Source organism: Rhincodon typus, chromosome 4 (assembly GCF_021869965.1).
Source record: "Rhincodon typus isolate 14 chromosome 4, sRhiTyp1.1, whole genome shotgun sequence".
NCBI classification, from domain to species: Eukaryota; Metazoa; Chordata; class Chondrichthyes; order Orectolobiformes; family Rhincodontidae; genus Rhincodon; species Rhincodon typus.
In genome coordinates, this window is record NC_063335.1 from 73,024,465 (window position 1) to 73,040,056 (window position 15,592).

The following is a 15,592-nucleotide window of genomic DNA, read 5'->3' on the forward strand; positions in this document are numbered from 1 at the left end:
AGGGATATGGGCCAGGAGCAGGCAGATGGAACTTGTTTCGTTTCGGATTATGTTCAGCACGGACTGGTTGGACCAAAGGATCTGTTTCCGTGCTGTGTGACGTTTTGACCGTACAACTAAACCCTTACACTGAGGTAACCTTTCTAACTACTATCAACTAATTCCTTTCTCCAGAAGAATCCATTCTTACAATGTGACCCCAAAAGAGTAACATGTGAACTGTCCACAAAAGCTTTGGTGATTTATAGCTTTAGAGCTGAAAAACTGACTGACTGGCAAAGATGCTACATGAAATACTGAATATTTACAGCCATGTTAATTTTTGTTTGATGTACATCCAACAATATGCAATTTGAGCACAAGAGACAAGGATGACAAGTTCAGAAAACCAGGCTGTAGAAACAGTTTGCATAGAGAAGATGAATAATATAGGCAAGTTTGTCAGTTGTCATTTGTCAGAATGGCATACAGCACCTTAAATAACAACCACAGCTGGAGAGGAAATCAAAGAAGGATCATAGTGGATATTTTAAGCCATATTTACACACAACTGGAAAAATCAGACTGGGCAAAGGTAGTCTAGATGAGGAATTCATTGAATGCTTTGGCTAGTTTCTTCTTACAACATACTCTGGCACCAACCAGACAGCAGGCATTCACGAACAAGGTAATTAATGATCTCATACTGAAGGTACCACGGGATAACAATGATGGTAACAGGATTGATTTTTACATACAGTTTAAGTGAGGGATGATGGAGTCTAAACTAATACTTCAAACTTAAACAGGAGGACCAATACGAGGGCATAAAGAGTTAATGAAATTGAACTGGCAATTCAGGTTAAGGAATAAGGCGATAATTGCAGCAGACATTTAAAGAGGATATTTCAGAATGCACAGAATAAATACATTCCAGTAAGAAAGAATATTCCAAGGGAGGACCCACCATCCACAGTTAACTAAACACGCTTAGGATGTTGGAAAAGTATGGAATCAATTCGCAAGTAATAGCAACGTACCATATCCTACAAAGAATGGCTATTTACAGAACATTTAAGGGGTATATGATCTTCAGTATACCCTTTGTACAAAACATCTCAAACTATTTCAGAAGAATCCCAGATTCACTACCTCCAAATGAGTCAATATTCTAAAAAGGCAGAATACTTTCAACAACCCTTTTATTTTCTTAGCTTCTCAAAGTGAAGGGCAACATTTCCATTTCCACCCATAAAATACTGCTTAGCTCATCACGAAGATTAGAATGTGAATCAGTGCTGAAAACGCTGAGCTTCATGTTCTTTGGATCACCTAGGAATAGGAACTTGATGCGTTACTCCAGCTTTACTGAAATATTTTAGTTAATCTTTAAAACAAAACAGTCAATTTTACAGTGTTTTATCATTAAATGTAACTCCAACTCATTAAATTAGCATTTGGTCCAGCCTGAGTGTCCAAATAGCTGAATGTTGCTATTTAAGCTTCACAATTGCTGTGTCTCTTCTCTCAAAATAGGATTATTGATTCATGTTATTCCAGTTCTGATACTATCTAAACCAGACTTAAAAGCTTCAACCAGCCTGTTGCTTAATTTTAAATTCCATTCACAACACTCAAGCCACAGATGCATTTATCTAGTTTCCATGAGCTATTCTTCTGCATCTGGACAGTTTCAGGAACATGGTTCTCTAAAAAGCATCACCATGCAGAAAAGCAACCTTTATGTTTAATATTCTACATTGGGCATATGTGGCTAAAAGAGCTTAAAGAAAAGTGGATTTTTCAGTTGTGTCAGAGTCCACTCATGTCGAGATCGCCCAGCAACTTGCCTGCCTTTTCCTTCTGTCTCATGTACACGGATTTTTTCAGGTTACATCTACTTAGATACTGTTCATCTCATGGCTCATAACAAACCCCAAATTCTCTCGAATGATCCAATTCCCTTTATTCTGCATCTCTCATGAGTTTATTTCTCAAGTTTATTTGCAGCCAAAGCTTCACCAGCATGAGGCCGAATGTTGTCTGAAGACTATTATTGAGTGTTTATCTCATTTCCCAATCTATTCAAGTACGTTTTGTACTTTATTTCAACTGGGGCTGCTCTAACAATTCACCCTTCTGTACCACAAGAGGTTTTTTTTTCCTCCAGAGTAGTTATTATTTTCTGATATCTGGACTTGACATCAGTAATTGCATTGTGATTTCTTTCTTTTTCTCACCCTACCAGCATTATATGGGCCATCATCCTCAATGTTCAACAAATATTTAAACATACCAATTGATTTTTCTCTACATTCAACATTTGCTACATCAGTCCATTCATGAGATACCTATGCAACATACATCATTTGTATATTCACACCCTGGGCAATGTAATATCCCTACTATGCATGCCATGATCACTCATTACTACATTCCATCCCTTAGGATCATCAGCATGAAATGCATCAGCATTTTAGGTACAAGATATGTAGTTTATTTTTATTAACTCTTCAGGCTGAACTTCTGTAATGAATTCCAACTAACCATGAGAAATGAACCTCAACAACATTGCCACATTTACCAACTCATGTTACCACCACAGACTTTTCCTATGATCCTTGAGAGTCTTAGAGTCGTATAGCTTGGAAACAGACCCTTCGGTCCAACCAGTCCAGGTCAAACATAATCCCAAACTAAATTAGTCCCACCAGCTGGCTCCTGGCCCATATTCCTCCAAACATTTCCTGTTCATGTACTTATCCAAATGCCTTTTAAAAATTTTAATTGCACCTTGATCCACCAATTCCTCAAAGTTCATTCCACACACAACCACACTGTGTGAAATATCTGGCCCTCATCTTTTTTTAAAATCTCTCTCTCCTCTCACCTTAAAAATATGCCCCCGAGCTTAAAATCGCCCATCCTAGGGAAAAGGCAACTACCACTAATTTTATCTATACCCTTCATTATTTTATAAACTTCTATCAGATCATCTCTCAACCTCCAGTGCTCCGGTGAAAAATGTCGCAGCCTCTCCAGCCTTTTGTTATTATTCAAACCTTCCAAAAATGCTGCAACATCCTGGGAAATCTCTTCGGAGCCCTCTCCAGCTTGATAATACTCTTCCTATAACTGGGCGACAGAACTGGACACAGTATTCTAGAATAGGCCTCACCAATGTCCTGTATAACCTCAATATGACTTCCCAACTTCTACACTCAAACGTGCCAAACGCCTTTTCTTAAACACCCTGTGTTTGTGTGGCGCAAACTTCAAAGAATTACGTACCTGAATCCCTCTGCCCCTCTGTTCTACAATTATACCCAAGACCCTCCCATTAATAAGTCCTGCCCGTTGTCGTACCAAAATGTAATAGTTCGATCTTGATAAACACGAGGTGTCATTTTTCAGCCCAGTGACCCATTTGATCAAGATCTCTTCTGTTGAATAATATACCAAATCTCCCGAATTAAATTCTATTCGATTATCTCTTACAAGGTCTAATGGCTTTCTGCATTTTCTCCAAGATGTCAGATGCGTGTGTATATAAAATATTCCCCCCACCCGCATATACATCTCCTTGCGCATAAAGCAGTTAAGTGTACAGAAACAAAAAACGAAATTGTAGCACCTGAGTATTAAACCTATTGTATAGCTAAGGGGCAATTTGAGATGCCACCCTTTCACCAAGTCAGTGTTTGCATCCAACTATCTCTCAAATTCTTCACATGAATTGACAATGTCAACAAGTTTGCCAACTTGCACTTTGCTTCTTGACTAAATACAGCATTTCATTGATCGCTATATTATTCCTTTCAGAGTACATCGCTGAAAGAGCCCTCAGGTATGATTTTCGTGAACACGACATTCGTGTTTTATCATGCACTTCTAAACTTACCAATTAACACATTCCCCTCCATTATCAGTCAAGAACTTCACTTATGTCTCAAGGTCCCATTTATTTTTGTACAATTTTGTCAAAGATAGCCTGGTTCTACATATTAAAGATTATCGTAGATAAATCTTGTTACAAGGTCTACAAAATGTGGAGTAAAATATCTGTGTCTTTGGAAATATTTTAATCAATCTGTATCACATATTGTTTAAGTGCAAATATTACCTAATAGCACATAATTAAAAAAGTCTGAGACTAACTCACATCACAAAATTCCTTGTGACCAAAATAATTTGTTTGGATACTTCATTATCTTTCCATCATTTTCCTCAAGAATTCCGTTCACCACTTCTCACTTCAATGATGTTGTTTCATCCTTTGAGGCTGTTTACTACATAATGATACTTCAAATCACACCTGAAGCATATACTAGCTGCTCCTTTGGCATTCAATATTATATTGCTGTTCTAATTCATTTCTCTGCTGTAATAGCAAATCTGAAGATGCTGTCATCCTCATTGTGCCTGTTTTTACGGATATCTAGGTCCGGCAACCAAACCATTCAGAAATGTAGCAAATCAGTGATACCACTATTTTTTTATATCACAGTTTCAATGATTCCACAACGGATGAGGAAAATGGCAGTTTCCCCCAAACTTGTTCAAGGCAGCTGACATTGACTACTTTTGGATCATTCTGTCTGCAAACACCACAAATTAGAACAAGTAGCCATTCATATTAGACATCTTAGCACAATCCAGTAAAGTAAACCTGTGCTAATGCAGGCATCCTCAAAATGAACTGTGTCAATCTCCGATACCATGTCTTCAGGTCCTTGATATATTTCTCCATGGAACAACCAATCTTCTTAAAGTCTGACCATTCCTCAGAGGAATTTAACAGATGGTGCTTTTGTAAATTTCATTCAAGGACTTCAAAAGAAAGTACTTCTTGACTTGCTAATTGATGGGCACCCAGTTCAAAAAATAATTTAATCTGGATTTAACTTCCTATAAGAAGCAACAATGCCAAAGCCAAAATCCTTATGCCTCTTTGATATGGGTGTTTCTTGAGTGCACGTACCTACGGTATATTCTCAAAAAAACCCACTGATGAAAGATAAAAGTCGGATCAATTCTGGCATTCTTTCATATCTATAACATTATAAAGTTGTACATCACAAGCATGTATACCTGCTAACACCAATAGCTACAGTGTTTATTTATAGGAGCAAATACACTCCCAGTTAAGATCCAAAGCATAGAATTCATCAGTAGCAAACATTTAGTGCTTTGACTTTCCATCCTCCTGTTCCAGACTCCAACTTAACAAAACCTGTTTTGCCAACAGCTAGAGTCTATTACCCATCATCTTACTCCTCTGATGATCGTGTTTGAAGTTTGACTTTCTAGTCAGTCAAAAATAAGTGTAGATATGGAGTCAGCCCTCACTATTGGCTCACTCCCTTCTGGTCTTATAATACCCCCAGTGAACTTGAAGTCCTTCTTATTTCCAGTTTTGAGACGCTTTTCTCCATTACTCCATAGCTACCTGCAGCAGCTTCTGAAAGTCCATTTCTCCATCTCTTTCTCCAAGCATTCTCAAAACATACAATGAAGCAAGCATTTGGTCATGTATCCTAATTACTTTTTACATTAATCAGAGGTTGCTTCCTTTAGGTCTTCGGTAAAGCATCCTTGGACGTTCAATGAATGTTGTATACTGTATATTTATGTCGAGTTCAACTTGAAATGTTGAGAGGAGTGTGCCTTAAAATCATAACAGCAACGAATATTTATAGACAGCATGCCATTCACAACATATAGCATGTTTTCACCTGTGATTCAGTAATGAGTAAGCAAAATAGATTTTAATAGACAAGGTCTTCACAATTTCATTAAACATAATATTATCCCAAATTCTTACCATTTACATTGATCTGTCCTGACGTACGTGGAACACCAACTAGTGTGACTGGGTATAAGCCCGATTCAGCAGGGAGAGAGAGTGCAGCTGGGAGGGATTCAAATTCAACACCTGTAACCAAGAGTCCCTGCAAAATTATCATAAAAATAAATGGGGTGAGTGAATGGGAAAACACAATACTGAATGAATTCATTTAGAAAATATGCCATTGATAAGAGTAATATAGAAAACATATTATTGGGAATTGCACAGTCTCCACATTACAACACGTATATACTGAATATATCATCCCCTATAGTGAATAATCATGCCCCCATAGTTGACAGATTCTGAAGTTTATTCTCAACTATTTGTTCATGGGATGTGGGCTCCACTGGCTTGGCCAACAAGCATCACCCATTGTTAGTTGCCCTTAAAAAACTGGTGATAAGTCACATGCCTGAATCACTGCATTTCATGTCATGTAAGTACATCCACAGTGGCATTAGGACAGGGTTGTAGTATTTCGTCAACTAAGCTGTAGTGCTGAAGTATTTTGTAGGACACTGTACAGACCTAATTAAAGTGGTATCAAACTTTCATAACGCAAGCCTTTATCCCCTCCAATTAAGTGTGTAAACCAGCTGCATTTCAAGTATCCCATGTCACTATTGATCGAAAATTATAACACAGAAGGCTATAAACACATCTTTCTTACTTTTACAAGATAAATTAGCACAATTTGTTTTCAGGAGATCCAAAATGCATCATAATTTGTCACAATTTTGCGTTGATATATTTGAAAATGTAGAGCCAGCACCACTTTAAATATGTTGCTGAATATGTTTAAGTGTCTTGTGTCAAACTATCAACATCATCAAATGCCCTCTTACATATTTGTTATATCTTTATCAGCCTTCAAAGTTTTCCAAAACAGCAGCATTACATGAATTTCAAAACAATTTAATGCAAAATGATGCATTTTTGTTCAAAAGTAATGATATTTTGAATGCAAGACCAAAAGACTTGGGGCATAGCTTCAAACGCAGTCAGAGGCAATACCTCAAATTAATATCTTTGTACAAAACTAGCTGATGATCCTCGCAACCACACAGTTAACCACCCTGACTAACCCCCACGAACCCACTCTCCCAGCTACTCACTGATTCATCCATCCAGTAACATTAAGACCAAAGATTTAAATTGATCATATAGCAGCCAGTGCTGTAAATGGCCAGATCTTGTCCTCACAGACCCTACACCACTCCCAAGATTTCTGGTGGAGGTCATTCATTTCTGTCGAAGTCAGGCTCAGAAAACCCCAGAAGAAATTGATAGCAACCTCCAGTCAAGAGAGTTTACAAGACAATAATCTAGTTATTGCTGTTGCTTGGAAGACTATAGCCTACGTAAACATTCAATTCTAGATTGGATAATGGATGAAGGGATTGAAGGGTCTGGAAATAAGATGGACCAATGTGTTTGCAAGTATCTTTTTCATTTTCTAATTTGTTTAATAAAAAAAGCTTAGCATATGGGGCATTTTAATTCTGTTATAGAGAAAAGGTTAATTCAAATAAAAAGCTTTTGCAAGTTTTCCTTGTCATGAGCTTTCGATACATCACATTTTCATAATACGAGATGGGATTTATATGGATGTTGAACAGAAATAGAGTGGTTGGGCTAGTTGGCCTAGTCCCTATCCCTAGTTGCCTGAGAAAGTGCTGCTGAAACTCCAGTGTACTGTCACTCAAATCTGAGTAATTCCAACTATATTCATTAATTACAGTTTCCCTCTTCTTTTTTCAACAATTGAAGAATATTCACAAATAATTAGTTGCAATTTGAGTCTCTCTCAGGGTCTTCACTGAATAGATTCAATATATTCAATTCAGTATTAATACTATTTTTAAGGAAAGAAATTAAAGGTTGCATTGCATGTTCTATTTCATCAATATTTTTAAAAAATTGTACCGATTGGAAATACTAGTCTTCAGTTAAAGAAGCAAGAATTATTTAGCTCTGATTCATTACGTATTTCAAATTACAGAAATTTTAGTGCCACAATCAAATTTTAAATGTTAGCTAATGGATACGTGGAGAATAAAAATGCCATGTGGCATTATTTCCAACCAGTTTAAACAATATGTAAAATAGAAGGACCTAGGGGTGCAGGGACGTAATTCATTGAAGCTGGTGTCACATATAGACAGGGTGGCTAAAAAAGGCGTTTGGCACGCTTGCCTTCATTGCTCAGTTCTTTGAGTAAAGGAGTTGGAAGGCATATTGAGGTTATACAGGACATTGGTGAGGCCTCTTCTAGAATACTGTGTCCAGTTCTGGTTGTCTAGTTATAGGAAGATCATCATCAAGCTGGAGAGGGTTCAGAAGAGATTTACCTGGTAGAAAGGTTTGAGTTATCAAGACAGACTGGATAGGCTGGGAGTTTTTTCACTGGAGCACAGGAGGTTGAGAGGTTACCTTACAGAAGTTTATAAAATAACGAGTGGTATAGATAAAGTTAATGGTAGTTGCCTTTCCCCTAGAATGGGGGATTTCAAGACTAGGGGGCATATTTTTAAGGTGAGAGGAGAGAGATTTTAAAAAAAGACTGAGGAGCATTTTTTTTTTTAAGAAAACACAGAGGGTGGTTCGCGCGTGTAATGAACTTCCCGAGGAAATGGTGAATATGGGTACAATTATGACATGTAAAAGACATTTGAGTAAGTACATGAATAGAAAAGGTTTGGAGGGATATAGGTCAGGAACAGGCAAGTGGGACAAAGTTAGTTTGGGATTATGCTCAACATGGACTGGTTGGACCTAAAGGTCCCTTTTTGTGATGCATAACACTATACCAGCAAACATATATTGGGTTCGCAAAAGTAAAATAAGATAAAATTATTTTATACCACAAGCAATAATATTGTTATGGACATTAAATCATCTACCTATTACAAAAAAATAACTGAACAACAGCATAGCAGGATTTTGAAAGTTAATGATATTAAAAACTGACAAAACTCATGATTTAGATTCACTTCTATCCTCCACATCAAAATTTAAATGCCTTATCTGACAAAAGTTCTCCTAAAAAGTTACAGAAAATTGAAACTTCATTGGAAATGGGAAGAAAACATTGTACAGAAACACAAATTCAGTTGTGAATTCAAATCCAGTATTCTCAGAACAACTGAATCCTTCATCGCCACAAAATTATCTTGCGACTTAGTATCCCTCTTCCAAAACTTCCCCTGAAACTGAATTCTCCTCAGGTATGTTCAATTCTAATTTAATTGTTGCTGACTCCAGTGTAATTTTAGTGCACGGTGGCTCAGTGGTTAGTACCGCTGCCTCTCAGAGCCAGGGACCCAGGTTAGATTCCACCTTCAGGCAACTGTGCAGAGTTTGCACACGTTCTCCCCATATCTGCATGGGTTTCTTCCAAGTGTTCTAGGTTCCTCCTACAGTCCAAATATGTGCGAGTTAACTGGATTGGCCATGCTAAATTGTTCACGTTCAGGGATATGCAGGTTCGGTGGATTCGCCATGGGAAATGCAGCTTTATAGAGATAGGGTAGGAAATGGAGTCTGGGTGGGATGCTCTTCAGAGGGTTGGCGTGTACTTGGACTTGATGGTCTGCTGCACACTGTAGGAAGTCTATTATTCTAATGTATGGATAAGAGGCATGTCAGTTAGGAATTAATAGAATGGAACATACCATACATTTTAACGTTCATGCATAAAGCCAAGGGTATTCTCATGTCGGTTAGAACTTAACAGGATGCAAGGACTCCAGATTGTTTGTATATGTATTCTTGATATGTTGAATAAAGTTCTTTTAGTCTTATAAAAAATGAAATATTTGTTTCTGTAGATTTTTCCATTACTAAATTTAACAGTAACCTACATGAGGGTAAACTTACATTTATGCTCCCTTATATTGAGTCCGAACTGACATATCTATTATCTACTCATTGCTGTCAAGTGCTCAGATCAGACAGGCAGGATATGCTGCCAATATGCCTGACAAGCACTTCCCAAGACTTTCTTCTATGGCAAGCTAACAAAGGGGAAACATTCACATTGTAGCCAGAAACATCACTTCAAGGACACCCTGAAGTTCACTCTGAAGAAATTTAACACTAATCCCAAAACATGGGCAATCTCATACAGAATCATTCCACATAGCATAAACTCAAACAAAGGCACTGCATCCTATAAAAAGGACTTTGGAATTCTACTTGACGTCATGGTCATCTTTGATGACCACACAATTTATTCTTAAATAAACTGTTAAACTTTTATTTAACTTCAGAAACATCTTCAGATTTCAACTTCTCTCTACAACGTGCCTGAACTCAATACCTTTCCAAAGCATGATGAAATGTCCCTATGTACAATTTCCTAATGTCTTCCAAGTAGACCTGACAAATTATTTAAGATTCATGAAATACTTAAATTTGCTTTAAATTGTCCCAAACAAAACATTAAAGTAATGGAACTTGAGCTAACTGTCAATGTAGCACGGATGTCTTCCATTAAGCAGACAAGATAACTCAGGCAGTTTCTTAAGGATAAATTAAAACATTAGACTAAGAAAATACGTGATACGCTACAAGTTCATTATGGGGCACTTTTCAAAAGATGGCATAACGAGTTACCTGATCAATCTCAGTTTCAGCTCCTAGGGCTAATTACAATAAGGTGCATCTCTGCCTGTATATTTTCTTCAGGATTTACCAGTCGGCAGTTGCAATTTACGTCAGAAACAGTTAAATATGTTTGGTCTATCTCTCACGATTCTCACCAACCTCCTTTTCTTACTCAAAAGATATTCCCAAATTTCCACTGGAAACTCCATTCTGATACAATGCAGAAAGATGACAAGCAAGGTAGCAACACATCAATTACATAGACTCTGGGCAAACTTCAGTGGCAACAAGAAATGAGCTTTGAAAAGGTTCAGCTGACCAACTTTCACTGGCATTCCTGTCTTGTAAAGCCAACTTAATGTTTATGGTTTAACATGTAACAGTAACACACTCAGTTTCTATAGGTAGCAATTGTAAATTGAGTATATTACTATTCAGTGGACCTACATACAATTTTTGGCATCACGCATGGACTTGCACACATTTCACACAAGTGTTAACTGTATTCTTCAGAAAGAAAATTAGAAATTGATAAAAAGAAAATAAGAAATTTGTCTTTAAAGGAAGGGTAAATATTATTGAACCATCCCCTAAAGAAAAATTCCATGACACAGACAAATTTATTTGCAGTCTCTGGGGGAAGTGTGATGACCTAGTGGTGCTGCACTAACAATCCAGGTAATGATCCAGTGACTAGGGTTGAAATTACACCATAGCAAATGGGAGAATTTGTATTGAAAAACAATCTGGAATTAAAAGTCTAACAATGGTCATTGTTGACTGAAACATGAAATACAATAAACAAATATAAATAATTTTACTTTTGAAAAATAAAGGCTGATCTGGTTCACAGATATCTTCACAGGAAAAGGAACTGCTGTCCTTACCTGGTCTGGTCTACACATGGCTCAATGCACACAGCAATGTGAATGACTCTTCAAAATGGCCTACAAGCCACTCAGTTATATGAAACAGTCCCTGTCCTCCAAAAAAAAACGGCATGAACAAATGAAGAAATCAGAAGAAACAATGGCAAACTCAGCTCTATTGACTCTGCCAGTTCCTCTGAACTGACAGGTGGGCGCTTGTGTCAAACTGGAGAACTGTCTGCCTGACTAGTCAAGCCAAAGCCTGAGAGTGTGTTTGGGAGAATGACAGTGTCCCAAACAAATTAGTACAATCTACTCCATTTTGCTCTGTTCAATTTGCAAAACAAGCCCAGATGTAGTAGCAGCACAGTGGTATAACAATCAGAAGGAATTGTCCCAAGAGTCCTCAACATCAACTCCAGATAAAATATCATGCTGCCAGGTCAAATTCTGGCAAGGAAACCTCTTGTTCATTACCACTTACACCACCACACCATACTGACAGATGAGTGTTCCTCTGTGTTGAGCACCTCTTGGAGGAAACAATGAAGGTAGAAAGGGTGCAGAATAGTGTGGAACATCCATATACATAGTCATAGTCAGAGCCATACAGCACAGAAACAGACCCTTTGAGCATAATCCCAGACTAAACTAGTCCCACCTGCCTGCTCCTGGCCCACATCCGACTTGGTCGTGGACTTATCCAAATGTCTTTTAAACGTTCTAATTGTACCCACATCCACCTTTTCCTCAGGAAGTTCATTCCACATGCAAACCACGCTCTGTGTAAATTATTTGCCCCTCAAGTCTTTTTAAATCTCTCTCCTCAAATCTTAAAAATGTGCCCCCTAGTCTTGAAATCCCCACCCCCACCGGGAAAAGGCAACTACCATTAACTCTATCTATACCTCTCATAATTTTATGAGCTTCTATCAGATCGCCTCTCAATCTCCTACACTCCAGTGAAAATAGCCCCAGCCTATCCAACCTCTCTTGATAACTCCAACCTTCCATACCTGGCAACGTCCTGGTAACCCTCTCCAGTTTAATAATATCCTTCCTATAACTGGGCAACCAGAACTGGACACTGTATTCTCGAAGAGGCCTCGCCAATGTCCTGTACAATCTCAACATGAATTCCCAACTCCTTTACTCAAAGAACTGAGCAATGAAGGCAAGCCTGCCAAATGCCTTTTTAACCACATGGTCTATATGTGACACCAACTTCAAAGAATTATGTACCTGCACCTCTCGGTCAGTCTTTCCACAACACTATTCAAAACACTACCATTAATTGCATAAAGCCTACCCTTGAAAAATGTAATACATCCCATCACCAACTTTAGCTTGGCAACACCACTATTGACTGAGCTGGTCAAGTCCTAGAGCTGATAGTTGCCTGGACTGGGTGTGTGGCAGGTGTTAAAGGAACCAACAAGAGGAGAAAATATTCACCTCATCCACACCAATCTGCCAGCTGCAGATGCATCTATCAATGGCATTTTCAGTGGATTAATCAGCATAGGCCATGTAGAGAAATCTCCACACAGAATCTCCTCCATCATGCAATGTGACACAACCACTGTGCTGAAGGAGACAGAATTTAAACAGATCTAGCAACTCAAACTTGGACATCTGGGAGGTGCCACTATCATCAGCAGCAGTAGAATTGCACTCCAAGGCAATCTGAAACATCATGGCCTGGAATATCTACCACTCTACCATTGTCATCAGGCCAGGAGATCAACCCTGGTTCAACAAAAAAAGTGTGCCAGAGGTCATAAGAAGCAGACCTAGAAATGAGGTATCAATCTGAGTGAAAATACTCCTCACTTGTCTGGATGCATATATCACCAGCAACACAAAGTATGGCACCAAAGACAAAGCTGCCTGCTTGATCGGCATCACATCCATAAATAGTCACTCCCACTCTCACCAATGCAGATCAGCAGCAGCGTGTACCATTTACAACATTCAGTGCAACATTTCACCAAGGCTTCTTGCAAAGTCCTTCCAAACTCTCAGTCACTACCATCTGGAAGGACAAGGATGGCAGATACATGGAAATGCCACCACCTACCTGCAACTTCCCCTCCAAGCAGCTCACCATCCCATTCCTTCAGTGTTGTAGAGTGAAAATCCCAGATCTCTTTCCCAAACACCACCATGGATTTACCTACACCAAATGGATTCATACAATTTAAAGAGGCAACTCATCTCATCACCTTCTCAAGAGCAAATAGGGATAGACCAATAAATGAAGTAAAGCCAGGGAAGCCTGCATCCATTGAATTAATTTTAAAACAAAAAAAGAAGGTTCAAGTGGAGCACAAACACCAAGATGATCTGGTGGAACTGAATGACCTACATCTCTGCCTTATATCTGACAAACTCTTATGTAATAACAGAATGCAAAATCAGACTCATATGAAAAAGCAAAACAAACCACATTTTCGACTCTCAGTTCAAAAGGCATGGGGTTATAGACCATCAACTGAACTTCACACACGTCTCCCTGCACCCACAGGAAATCTGTTGAAATAGAAAACAAAAACATGATTATTGACATTACCATTTTAACTACATGAGATAGCATGAACTGCAGATGCTGGAGTCGGGAACAATACAGTGTAGAGCTGGAGGAACACAGCAGGCCAGGCAGCATTAGAGGAGCAGGAAACTTGATGTTTCGGGTTGGGACCCTTCTTTAGAAATGGGGAGGGGGAAGGGAGCTGGGAAATAAATAGAGGAGGGGTGGGGGTGGGGAAGGTAGGTGGGATAGTGATAGGTGAATGCAGGTAAGGGGTGGTGGGGATTGGTCAGTGGGATGGGTGACGCAGATAGGTGGGAGAGAAGACGGACAAGCTTTGTTGAAGAAGGTAGTAAGCTTTGGTGGTGGAGTGAAAGGATGCTTGTGGATATAGTGCCAATCAAGCAGGTTGCTGTGTCCTGGATGGTGCCAAGTTTTTTTTGAGTGTTGTCCAGATGAGTGCAGCCCCAACAAGCGTGGAATATTCCATCACACTCCTGACTTGTACCTTGTAGATTGTGGATGGATTTTGGGGAGTCAGGTGGTGTGTAACTCGCCACAGTATTCCAAGCCTCTGACCGGTTCTTGTAGCCACTGTGTTTATGTGGTGTGGCCTGTTGAGTTTCTGGTCAATGATAACCCCCAGGATGCTGGTAGTGGGAGTATTCAGTGATGGTAACACCAGGGAGCAGTGGTTAAATTGTCTCTTATTGGTGATGGTCGTAGTCCAGCATGTGTGTGGGACAAGTGTCACTTGCTACTTGTCTTCCCAAGTCTGGATATTGTCCAGATCTTGTTGCTTTTGAACACGGACTGGTTCAGTATCTGAGGAGTTGCGAATGGTGCTGAAAATTGTACAATCATTGGCAAACATCCCCACTTCTGACCTTGATGGAGGGAAGGTCATTGATGAAGCAGCTGAAGATGGGTGGGCCTAGAGATGTCCTAGAACCAAGATGACAGACCTCCAACAACCACGACCATCTTCCTATGTGTCAGCTATGACTCTAACCACCAGAGTGTTTGCCCCCAGATTCCAGTTTTGCCAGGGCTCCTTGATGCCATACACAGTCGAATGCAGCCTTGATGTCAAGGGCTGTCACTCTCACCTCACTTCTGGAATTCAACCAACGTATGCACTGGTTTTTCCAAGAAAGAAAATGCCACGAGAACATGAAATAGTAGTTTATGTGGAAGAGTAGAGAAGAAAACCATATAGAAAATACTAGGGAAAGATGGCTGGGAAGTAAGCCCAAGCATTTGAGAGTTGATGAGGGACCGACAGAAGCCAGAGATGATAAGAGAAGGTTAAATGAGGAAGTGGTTATTTATTTTATAAATAAAAAATTCCCAGAGCCAAGCAACAGTCTCTTCATTTAATAAGATTAAGGTGATTAGTCTGCCTCTTAGTCTGTGGAATGGACACTTCTCAATAATACATGGTATTATCTGCATCTCTCCACAAGTGTATAAGCATCATGTACCAAGAGTCCAGCATTGGGTGTGCATGACCCTGGCTTACTCTGAACCTGGTTATTGGCAACTGAGTGGTAAAGACTAAGCAAGAGGAAGGTGAGACATTCACAAAGACAGAAGGTATAGAAATTAAGTGAATGCAGTCAGGGATATAATAGGAGTGAAGGAATTGTGGGTTTGTGGAACAGCAGAGGGACTTGCTTATGGAAGGAAGGAGAACCAAAGAGATGGAGTAGTTGAGAAAAGGTGCAACCTTCAGACTTGGCCGCTTCCTTTCCT

At 39.1% G+C, this 15,592-nt stretch overlaps 1 protein-coding gene across 1 annotated transcript in view; it reads right to left on the minus strand.

The window, feature by feature from the left end:
• trappc9 (trafficking protein particle complex subunit 9) overlaps positions 1-15,592 on the minus strand; it is a 572,831-nt gene that overhangs the window by 480,580 nt on the left and 76,659 nt on the right. Inside the window, 2 exon segments of the mRNA XM_048596131.1 lie at positions 5,804-5,930; positions 13,754-13,839. Coding sequence (XP_048452088.1) covers positions 5,804-5,930; positions 13,754-13,839 — 213 coding nt within the window.